At 52.6% G+C, this 11,776-nt stretch overlaps 1 protein-coding gene across 1 annotated transcript in view; it reads right to left on the bottom strand.

Moving 5' to 3' along the window:
* Positions 1 to 451: 451 nt before the first annotated feature.
* LONRF2 (LON peptidase N-terminal domain and ring finger 2) overlaps positions 452 to 11,776 on the bottom strand; it is a 90,274-nt gene continuing 78,949 nt past the window's right edge. Inside the window, exons 14-15 of the mRNA XM_060027276.1 lie at positions 9,687 to 9,781; positions 452 to 718 (exon numbers count right to left, since the gene is read on the bottom strand). Of these exons, the coding sequence (XP_059883259.1) occupies positions 9,728 to 9,781 (54 nt within the window). The 3' untranslated portion in view covers positions 452 to 718; positions 9,687 to 9,727. The remainder of the gene's footprint in view (positions 719 to 9,686; positions 9,782 to 11,776) is intronic.

Below are 11,776 nucleotides of genomic sequence, written 5' to 3'. Positions count from 1 at the left end.
ACTACTGAGCCTGTGCTCTAAAGCCCGCATGCCACAACTACTGAAGCCCGTGCCCCTAGAGCCCGTGGTCCACAACAAGAAAAGCCACCGCAATGAGAAGCCCGTGCACCGCAACAAAGAGTAGCCCCCGCTCGCCTCCACTAAAGAAAGCCCACGCGCAGCGACGAAGACCCAACGCAGCCAAAAATAAAAACAAAGTAATTAATTAATTTTAAAAAAAGTCTGTGCGAATCAATTGGCTATACAGGTTTTACAGTAAAGAGTAGCGTGAGAACTCATTTCAGCTGTGTGCAGCTGCCACACTTTGTACAGGGTGGTACACATTCCTGGGGTGCATTTTAAAACTTTTTACACTGAAGGAAAACACAAACACAGTAATTACACAAAGTACACTGGTCTTAAGTATATTCCTCAATGCATATATACATATTCATACAATGGAATACCACCAGCAACTGAAAGGGCAGGAAGCCCTGGGCACAGAACGACATGAAGGAATCGCACAGATTGTAGCGAGTGGAAGAACCAGGTACAGAGGCATGTATCCTGCGTGACTACCTGATAGGGTGATTACTTGAACCTCACCTGCATCCTTCCTGAAGAATATAACACCCTCGCCCAGGTCCAGGGTTCCAGGCAGTTTGCAGCTGCTTCCAGGGCTGCCATGAAGTGACAATGCCCAGACGTAAGGGGCGGGCATCGCGGTGGCAGAGGGTCCCTGGAGAAGCAATCAGCAGAGTCGGCTGAGTGGGGGCTCAGGCTTCGTTCACCTGCCCGCAGAGGCTACCTGGGTGAGGGTGTGCTACCTGGACCCTCGGGGGAGAAGTCCAGCTGGGACACTCAGGATCCCACCTCCACTCCTTCCTTCCATCCACATCTCAGAAGGAGATTCCCAGGCCAGGGTTTGGGGGGCACAACATGGCCAGGAAAATGACTACTGGACACTCTTGTGTCCCCCTTTTCATATTTCACCTGGGCAGCAGGGTAGAGAACCGTGGGGAGGACGCTGGCCATGTGGTTCCCTGGCTGACCTCATCTGTCCTCCCCGAGTCAGGGCAGGTCCTCAGATGGGAGGGTCCGCCAAGTGGGAGGGCCGAGCAAGCAGAGCCCTTGCTCTCCGGAATGTGGGTCTTGGAGGGCAAAGGGGTGGTTATCCCACGAGGTCGGATCTCACCTCTAGCTATGAAGGAGACCTGAGGTCACGTGTCATGGCTGCCCGGTGGCTCAGCTGGCTTGGACCCATCTCGGGAAAGTGATGCTCATCCCTATAGAACCTCAACCCCAAGGATCTATTAAAGCCCTCGTTCCAGGGCTTCCCTGGTGGTGCAGTGGTTGAGAGTCCGCCTGCCGATGCAGGGGACACGGGTTCGTGCCCCGGTCCGGGAAGACCCCACATGCCGCAGAGCGGCTGGGCCCATGAGCCATGGCCGCTGAGCCTCCGCGTCTGGAGCCTGTGCTCCGCAATGGGAGAGGCCACGACAGTGAGAGGCCCGCGTACCGCAAAAATAATAATAATAATAATAATAAAGCCCTCGTTCCAGTGCTGACCTTAAGGCCAGTTCCTTTAGCAGAATGAAGCAGTGTGTGATTGAAAATTGGACGGTGCAACCATAGACACAGAGAAGCCGAGAGGCACGTGCTAGCGGCCGAGCCGTTGGTGAGGAAGGCCGGCTCCACAAGACCACCTCCACTGGCCTCCCCCTCTCCCCTCCCGCTCATGCGACTCTGCTGGGAGCAAAAGCCTGCCTTTTGATTATGCACATCGAGACACAGTAGAGAAAGCTCCCCTTCTCAGCATTTACTACTCCACCTTAGGAGGCCAGAGTTCTGTTTGTGCTTTTGAAATAAGGAGAATGTGCTGCCCTGGGGACAATGGCCAAGTGTTGCCGATATTTAGAGCTAAGTGGCACATGCATGCATCCTATTAAACAAAACCAAGCACACAGAACATCTAGTGCTAAGGTGTTCCGAGCGGCCACCAGCTTGACTGAGATTCATTCTACCGCTGGGTCAAGGCTATAGGGCTTGTCTGGTTCAGAAGCCACACCACACACGTGGCTATTGAGCCCGGGAAGGGTGGCGGGTCCCAACGGAGGTGGGTGCTGCGTTTAAAATCCACACTGGATTTCAAAGACACACACACACACACACACACACACACACACACAAAAGTGAAATAACTTATTCGTAATTTTCTACAGATTACATATTGAATTAACATATTAGGTTAAATAAAGCACTTTGTTAACATTTATTTTGCTTATTTCTTTCTACTTTTAAAAAGTATGACCACTGGACTACCCAGGACTTGCACTGGGGCTGACAGTCTATTTCAGTCGTTTTAAGGGAACGTTTCCCTACAGCCAAAGGAATCCAGGCTTTAAAAATAACCAAAATAATAACAACCAAACTAGACACTTTGCTTCAATGATCCTGATAGTCTAAGGGTTTTCCGCCAAGGGTAGTAGGAGTGGCGGCCCTGGTGCCAGCCATAGAAGGTACATTGCAGAGAATTTAAAAACAATAAGGGGCTTCCCTGGTGGCGCAGTGGTTGAGAGTTCGCCTGCCGATGCAGGGGACACGGGTTCGTGCCCCGGTCCGGGAAGATCCTACATGCCGCGGAGCGGCTGGGCCCGTGAGCCATGGCTGCTGAGCCTGCGCGTCCGGAGCCTGTGCTCCGCAACGGGAGAGGCCACAGCGGTGAGAAGCCCGCGTACCACAAAAAAAAAAAAAAAGAAGAAAGAAAAAGAAGGTAAAAACAATAACAAAATCCAAACAACGATGAGTCTGCTGTTTATCATCACCTAAGTTGCTACTTCCGTGATGAACGGCCCCTACAGCCCCCAGCCCCCGCCCCCAGGTGCACGCTGGGACTTACCTTTGGGACACCCAGCTCTGCTGCTTCCCCCGGGTCCCACTCCACACAGCCTGCCCTCTGCTTTGGCCAACAGCGGCAAGGGTCGGCATCCAGTCTAGGGCCCACTGGGGGGCCACAGGCTGACATTCTCCCTGCTTTGACCTGACGCTGTCAATCACTCTTGTCCTGCAGTCCTGGCTCTGCTCACCCCACCACCCTGCCCACTCGCTGGGCCTATACCTCTTCCCACAGCCCCGCAGGGGTCAGGGAGGAGCGAATGCCCTTCTCGGGGGTGGGGGTCCATTACACAGGAACCCCTGGCTTCAAAAATGCTATATTGCCCCCACGGGTTGGGTGCTACACTGAGTGCCCTGGGGCTGCCCAAAGCACAGCATCTACGAAAGGCTCCTCTATTAGCCAGGACCCTCCAGAGAAACAGAACGAACAGGATGTGTATCTATGTAAAGAGAAAGAGGTTCATTACGAAGAACTGGCTCACGTGATCATGCAGGTGGGCAAGACTAAAATTTGCAGACCCATTGTCCCAGGCCAAGTCCAAAGGCTGGAAGCTTCATAGAACAAGGAGCTCATGTTCTCGTCTGAAGACTTCAGGTGAGAGGTGTCTCTTTTACTGGGGGAGGGTCGTCTTTTGTTCTATTCAAGCCAGCAGCTGACTGGACGAGGCCCCCTCACAGGATGGAGGGCCACCTGCTCTACTCGCCGTCCACCAATCAAATGTTAATCTCGTCCAAAAACACCCTCACTGACTCACCCAGAATAATGTTTGGACACCATGACCCAGCCAAAGTGACACATGAAATTAACCCTCATAGCTCCTGACAGGCGAACGCCAGGGAAGAGATGAGAAAAGGAAAAGGCAGCCGTACGGGCTCAAATCCTGAGCTGAGCCACTCCCGTTGCACAACCTCTCAGGGCTGGTGCCCCCTTCTCCTGATCACACCCACCTGTGGGGAAGCACCTGCAAAGTGCTCAGGCCCGTCCTCGGCACCCGAGATGTGGCCACTGTGAGCTTATAGTGTGGCTGGGGCTGTGGCCCAAGGGGCTGAGGAGCTGGGAGCAAGGAAAGACTGAGGGGTAAACCAGGGAAGGCTCCTCGGGGGAGGGGGACATTCTGAATAAGTTCAAAGTCACTTCCCGTGGCTTTGGAGCTTCTTTTATTGCATCTTAGGTTTTAGATTTAGGGCCTTTTGAAGGTAGAATTTCATCAGGTCACAAAAATGTGTGCAAACCCTGCTTTTCCTGGATCAACGACACTCCTGTGGGTCAGAGATACTCAGGAGGCTGGGTGCCACTTCTTCCACCAGGCACAGGCATTCCTCCTGCTCCCACACCTCCTGGGGCCCAAACCTGTGTTTACACCGGGGCTGCTGAGCCCGCTTCATCTCCCGGCTCTAAACTGAGCTCTTCCCGGCCGAGCATCTGAGGTGATCCGACAGAGCTGCCGCACACACACACTGACGCTAAAGATAGGTACCTTTTCACGGCCAGAGGAAGCCGAGTCCTTAGAAACCACACAGCAGGAGAAGCTGACCCAGGCCCCGGGGGCCATGGGTAGGGGAGCAGTGTGGGTCCAGCGTGTATGGAGCGCCTCCCGCACACAGGGTACTTCGGTGGGGGGCGCTCTCTTTTCTCTAGGCTCAGGGGAGGAAGGAATCCCCCATCCTCTCCCTGGGTCCTCATCGGACCGGTGAGAACTTGGCATCCACTGGGTCCCGTCCACCGGTGGATGGGACTGGCAGGAACAAAGAAAAACAGGTATCTCCAGATACTGTTGATGGGGTCATATTTGTATAATTTTTCTATATATAATTTGACAATGTATGTTAAAATATACAATATGCATATCCTCTGACTCAAAAATTCCACTTCAGGGGCTTCCCTGGTGGCGCAGTGGTTAAGAATCCGCCTGCCAATGCAGGGGACACAGGTTCGAGCCCTGGTCCTGGAAGATCCCACATGCCGCGGAGCAGCTAAGCCCGTGCGCCACAACTACTGAGCCTGCGCTCTAGAGCCCGCGAGCCACAACTACTGAAACCCGCGCGCCTAGATCCCGTGCTCCGCAACAAGAGAAGCCACCGCAGTGAGAAGCCTGCGCGCTGCAGCGAAGACCCAATGCGGCCAAAAATAAATACATAAAAATACATTTATAAAAAAATTACCCTCATCTATGTGAAGCACTTCAAGTAGTAAATGCATTAAATCCCTATCACCCCACAAAACATGAGCTATTTAAAAAAAAATTCCACTTCAAAAAATTTTATTTAATCAACAAATATATATTGAGATTGTGTTATATGCCAGATACTATAGACACTAAAGATAAAAAGATGAACAAGGCTCTCTCTTCTTCACATGGGGTTTCCATTTTAATGGGAATTTATCCTAAGTAGATGACTGGACAAATATACAAAGATACAGGTGTGGGGTATTCTTTCACGTAGTTGATGATAGCTAAAAATTAGAACTCGAGTGCCACCAATATAGATTAGATAAATTAACTATTGCACATTTCAGAAAAGCACACCCTGCACCCTCCTCCAGGAGCTCTGGCTGTGCTCCCACCCCCTCCTCTACCCCTGGACCCATGCTGACTGTGCCTGCAGGGGCCCAGGGGCAGTTCCCTGCGGGGAGAAGAGGCTGCCCTTCCTTCTCACGCGTCCTTCCACTCACGTGGCCGTGAGGCTGGGGAAACCGGGCAGACAACCGGCACGGCTCTGGTGCAGGTGCGGGGCTAACACCCTCTTCCTTGCTGCCTGCGTGGCCTTTCTCTGGCTCTGGGGTGACTGTTGGCATCCCACATTGTCCTGGTGGGGCACCACTCTGGGCCCTGGGGATGAAAGAGGCAGATCCAGAGGGGCAAACAGAGGCCCAGTGGCCTCCATCCACGTGGGCGGTGCAAACAAAACCAGAGCTCTGTTTCCAGAGTGGAGCTGAGACGTTCCGCCCCCGCTAGAAGCTCTGCAGTGGACCAGCTGATCGGACGTCCCCTGCAGGGTCACCAGGTCAAGGATGTGGCTGGCAGGGAGGGTGCCACACCCAAGGCTGCACAGCCTGGAGCTCAGCGGCCAGGAATGGCCTTCTGGGGATCCCAGATGGCACTGATTTCCACCCACGCTCTCCCCTGGATTGCTGGCAGAATGACATGAAACTGTGGATGGAGGCCCCTGGAGTGTCTCCCTCCCCAAGGCCTGGGATCATGCCGGGTGGGCAGGGCCCGCGCTGCACAGAACCGTGACTCAACTCCCCCGCCTTGGCTGCCACTCCCCTCCCCGCTCATCCAGGCTGCCCCGCCCTGAGCTCCCAGGACATGAAGCCAGAAGGATGGCTGTCACTGGACAGAGTCCACACGAGGTACCATGGCCGATGCCTGACTCCTCCTGGGCTTAGCCAAGTAAGGCGACGCTGAGCTGTGAGCGGCGGCCCAGCGCCACGTGCCCAGGGACCCACTGCCGACTCGAGCTCAGCCGCAGGGAGAGAAGGGTGGGCTCCAGAAGGATCCACTCCAAGGCCTGCGGAGGCTAGAAACATCCACCATGACTGGCTCGGGGGAGCAGAGGAGCTTTCCTCCCTCGGCCTCTGCTCACCGACAAGGACCCCAAGGGGTGATGAGACTCCGAGCTCGGCCTGGGCTGGGGGCACCCACGGCCCCGAGTGGGGTGCCCGCACGAGGCTGTCCAGGAAGGACGGACGCTCTGGCTTCCTGGTTTCCATGGTAACAGCAGGACGCCTGGTTCTGTGCTGAGCGCTTTATCTGGAAAGCAGGTACTGCTCTCATCCCTATTTCACAGAAGAAACCAAGAAGCTGTCTGATGCCAAGAGAAACAGCCAAGCCCCTGACCTGACTCGCCACAGCTTCTGCCTCCTGAAGCAACAGGGAAATTCAGAACTTAATGGACTCCCTCCTCAGTCTGAGAATCTGGGGAGGATGCTCACCCGACACGAGTGCCTCCACAATTTAAGGGGTGTAGACCTGATCAGTTCAAACAAGCTGTCCTGTTGGCCCGGTCTCCTCAGGGACCCAGCAGCCTGGGGGGAAGACAGCTGGGGGGTGGGGTGGGGGGGGTCAGTGTGGGGCAGGGGTCACCCTGGCTGGGTGCAAAGGCTGCTACTGTAATAGGGAAGAACAAATCTGACTCCATATTGGATGTGTTTCTTTTACTTTGACCTTTGTATTTTATTGCTTTTGCTAGAAGTTAATCACTAAAGGGACGTTGCCTAGAAGCTTAAATTATACATAATGGCCCATCTCTGGGAACCCTGCCTCCCAAGTAATGAGCAGTAAGCTAAAATACCTTTGTTTAGCTCACAGGAAACATCCTGATCAGGCCCACCTGTGAATGACTGCAGGATGGAAGAAAGTAACAGGTCCCCTATGGAGTCTGACCAGACCCAGGAAATGTTTGACTTTACTGTCTCCCCGTTTAGTATAAAAGAAGACTGAATTCTAACTCAGGCAAGATGGTTCTTAGGGGTAGGAGTCCACCATCTTCCCAGCATGCCAGCTTTCCGAATAAAGTCGCTATTCTTTGCCCCAGCAACTCGTCTGTTGATTTATTGGCCTGTTGTGTGGCGAGCGGTACGAGCTCGGACTCAGTAACACTATTATACTCTCTCCACCAGTGGTGACTGTTGTCATTAGCCATCTGAGGGGTGCCCAAAGGCCACAAAATATCCCAGCATCCCCATCTGGCCCTGGGATTCTTACTTTCTCTTTTTCTTAAGGAAGCATGCATTTTTGCAAGAGGAAATCTGGGCAGGAACTTCCTTACCCCCGTTTATGGGACTGGTGGAAGTTAGTGTACTTGGTGAGCCCTTCACTCTCTACTGCAAGGTGCCAGCTCAGGGAGCAGAGGGAGGGGCAAGCACCTTTAGACACCCAGAGTCTGATGAGGGGAGGTGGGAAAGGTAGGGGATGGGGATGCCAAAGAGGAAAGGGCCGCTAAGGAGAAGGACGCTAGGAGCAAATCTGCCAACGGGAGAATGGCCGAAGCCCGAGCACCGGGCCCACACTTCCTTCAGACCAGCGGCTCTCAGGCTTTAAATCACATCACCATCACCTGCAGGGCTTGTTAAACCCCAGCCTGCTGGTTCCCACCCAAGTTTCTGATCCGCAGGTAGGGGGCGGGGCCCAAGACATTGGCTGTGTGACAAGTTCCCAGGTGACGCTGATGTCACAGATCTGGGGAACGTACTTTGAGAACCACTGGTTTAGACCAATGATATTCCAATGTTTTAAAGCCAGGGAACCCTTTGGTCAAATGAAATCTTTTGGGGGCAAAAATAAAGGAACAGGAAGATGGTGTGCCAGACACTTCCTAAGGCACAATTCCAAACCGACCAGAAATTCTGAAGTTCATCCCTGCCTTTAAGACCAACCACTGAAAAGCAGCGAATCCAGGCCCCCTGCTGGGGATCCAGAAAGAGCTGGTTACAACTGCACGGTATTCAGGGTCCGCTGACCCAGTGATCTTTGTTTCAACAGCCTTCCAGTGCTTCCGAGCTTATTAAAGTTTGAGAACCACTGGTCTACACCCCGTGCATCTGCACCACCCCAGAGCCCTCCAGCTCCCCTGAGCCCTAGGCTGCCCGTCCACCTGCCTCTCCCGGCCACGTGCAAACACATCCAAGCTCATATTGAAACGGAGCAGGGCCCTGTGGTCCTTGCCCATGTCCTCCTCCTGCCTTTTGTCTGTGGAAAACCTTTAGCCAAAGAAAAAGTTTAACTAGAGAAGTGAGAAAGTGCAGAAACAAAGGAAAACAGTCCAACAAGACAAAACTAATAGTTGAGTCATTAAGCAAAGTCAAGGACCTTTAGTTCCTCCTTAAAAGCTACAGCTAATATTCTGAGCCATCTCCTGTGAGCTGTCTTATAGATACTAAAACCCCCTCCAGGTGGAAGAAGTTAACTACATGATGACCAGACTGTAGCCATGACACAAGCTGCCACAATTCTGAGAACCAGCCTCAAAGAAATGGAAACAAACCGACCCTGGAACTGAAGACTAACTGTCCTTAAAACAATCGAGATGACCACGCTGATCAGACCACCGCGTGACCAATTTCAAGATGACGGTCAGAGCTGACTGTGCCGCTTCTGCGTGTAGCACCCTCCCTCCGCCTATGAAAGCTCTGGCCCGCTGATTGTCAGTGGGGGGCATCGGCCTTTGGACACAAGTCTGCCTTCCCCCCAACTCCCCCACACCCCATCCCCAGTTGCCGGCCTCCGCAATAAAGCAAACTTTCCTTTCCACCAACCTTGCCACCTTATTGGCTTTTGCACGTCCAGCTGCTGGACCCCGCTTTTTTTTTTTTTTTTTTCCTTTTGCGGTACGCAGGCCTCTCACTGCTGTGGCCTCTCCCGCTGTGGAGCACAGGCTCTGGACGCGCAGGCTCAGTGGCCATGGCTCACGGGCCCAGCCGCTCCATGGCATGTGGGATCTTCCCGGACCGGGGCACGAACCCATGTGCCCTGCATCGGCAGGTGGACTCTCAACCACTGCGCCACCAGGGAAGCCCCTGGACCCCACTTTTGGTAACAACATCCCAGCCCACCGGCTTCTCCCCAGGCCTCTTTTTCTTGTGCTTCCAACCTGGGAGGCACATGGCCACCTGCTGACGGCTCTCCGTGTGCTGTACCCACAGTAACTCCCGACCAAGGCGGAACTCAGAGTTCCCATTTTATAAGTAAGAAAAGCAAGCATCCAATAAGTAAAGCAGGTCACCCCGCCAGAGTGGGATTCAAACCTGTGACTAGGGCAGCCCTGAAGTTCTCTTACCATCCATCCAGCAAGGGGAGCTAGACACTTACTTACCACCAGGACCCCCTGGGCTCCAGGCTTTGGCCTTGATTTATCGTAGTGGGTATTTGGCCTTTTTAGAGAGAGGATCTATAGCTTTCATGATCTGTGAGCCAGAAAAGATTACATGAGAATTCCAAAATCCTATCACAATGAAAACAATAACAGTAGTATTCTGCAAGCCTGGTTTCGGGGTCAAAGACAACACTATGGCTCTTCCCTCTCGGCTGCACTGGGGGACTCAGCTGTGCAGAAAGGAGATCTTCCATCCCTTCCACGGGCAGCTCCTTCCTCAAATCCGAACCCTCCTAGACAGTCTCCCCTTCCCCGAGGGCTGGCGTCCATCCCTTCATTACTGAGCGCGCAGCGACCCCCTGTGGCCATTTCCCAATACGGCTGCTTGCTGCTCTAGTTCCTCATCTAAAAAATCACGAGATTGATGTCTTTTGTTAGACGTTTTGCTTTCATCCCGCTGAGGAGGAGAGGCAACCGAAGCAGCTCTGACTGGGAAGAGGTCGGCTGAGCTTGTGGGAACGAATATCCTCCTGGTATGCTGACCACGACAACCCTTGAGCTCGGGAAGTGGGCTGAGGGCGCCCTCCTGTAGGCAGTGTTAGGGGGACAGCAACACGGTGATGAGGACCTCAAGGTCTTGATCTAATCTTGAGCTAACCTCAGGTCTACTGCTACCTTCTACTGGCCCCTCCACCTGCCCCATTCCTCCCCATCCCCTGCCCCACCCCCAAACCAGGCTGCTGCAACTAAGCAAAAAGATCAAGGCGAAAACTCTGCTTTGGTGTAACCCCCAGACTCAGGAGGTCGAAATAGGAGCCTGTTATGTGAGAGGGGAAAGTCCAGAGGGGTTATCTGAGCCCCTCCTTTATTTCAGAAATGAAAGTGAGGGCCAGAAGTTTTAGGAGGTCTCTCCTTAAAGCCACGCGGCAAGGAATTGCACACGGCTGCTACCAACACGTGTCAAGTCATGATGGCTTAGACGAGGTAGGGGGCGTTTTCTCTCATACAACCTAAAGTCCCTCAGAAGTAGGTGGCCCAGGACTGCTATGATCCAGGGCTCCACGATGTCATCTGAGACCCCAATTCTTCTGCCCTCTGCTTCATCAGTCCTGAAGCATGACTTCCATTCACAAAGTTACATCATGATCCCAACAGGGTTGCTAGAGCTCCACTCATGGCTTCTGAGTTCCAGGCAGAAAAAAGAGAGAAGCCTCATCTGTAGCTAGTGGTGATGATAACAGCTTCTATTTCTTCAGTGCCTGCTGTGCTTACATGCACTGTCTCATCCATTCTCGTAATAATCCTGCCAGATAAGAGTTTCTTAGTCCCATTTCACAGGTGAGAAAAATGAAGCTTAGTGAGGTTGTTACCTGCCCTACAACTAGTGAGTGATGGAAACAAAATCTGAACCTAGATCTGACTCCAAATTCCGTGGTCTTAACACTCCAGCACCACTCGAAGGGGAAGAATCACAGGACTCAGCCATGGATTTTGCCCCAAGGGCTACCTTTCAAACCTGCTCCCTTGGCATAGTTATTAACGATTCTTGATTGTAAATAGAGAGAAACAACACTAAACACTTCTGGAGGAGGAGGCTGCTTCTGCTGCTGCCGTTTCCACCGTGGGCAAGGGGTGGGGAAGCATTCAGTAGAAAGGTCTGTTTCAAAATAAGCAAGTTTGCCGGGTGCATTTCATGGAGACCCTTCACCCTTTTTCTGACCTGCTGCTGACTAACTTATAGCCACAGGTGAAACTTCCACGTGACTCTGGGCTGTTTCGGTTTAACATCCCATCAAAGCGTCATCTTCTACTATTTGTACAGTTGGGTCAGAATTTTTCAAAAATCATTTAAACGTGTAAAACAGAAAAATCCTTCTGCTTTGTAAAAAGGCTGTCAGCTTCATAAAAGAACTCACTCCAGGGTTCCTTTGACTGGAGCTCTCAAGTATGTTTAAGTATAAGATAGTTCTCAGTATTAACTAGTTGGCAAAATGGCTCAAGGAGAGAGGAATTTAAAACTAGACAGTGTGACAGGCCACCCATCGAAGACCAAACAGAAATTATGGCATACATGATAGAGATCAGT

This window comes from Delphinus delphis, chromosome 12 (assembly GCF_949987515.2).
Source record: "Delphinus delphis chromosome 12, mDelDel1.2, whole genome shotgun sequence".
In the NCBI taxonomy this organism is placed as follows: Eukaryota; Metazoa; Chordata; class Mammalia; order Artiodactyla; family Delphinidae; genus Delphinus; species Delphinus delphis.
Note: the sequence above shows the minus strand (reverse complement) of the source record. Positions and strands in the feature narration are given on the sequence as shown.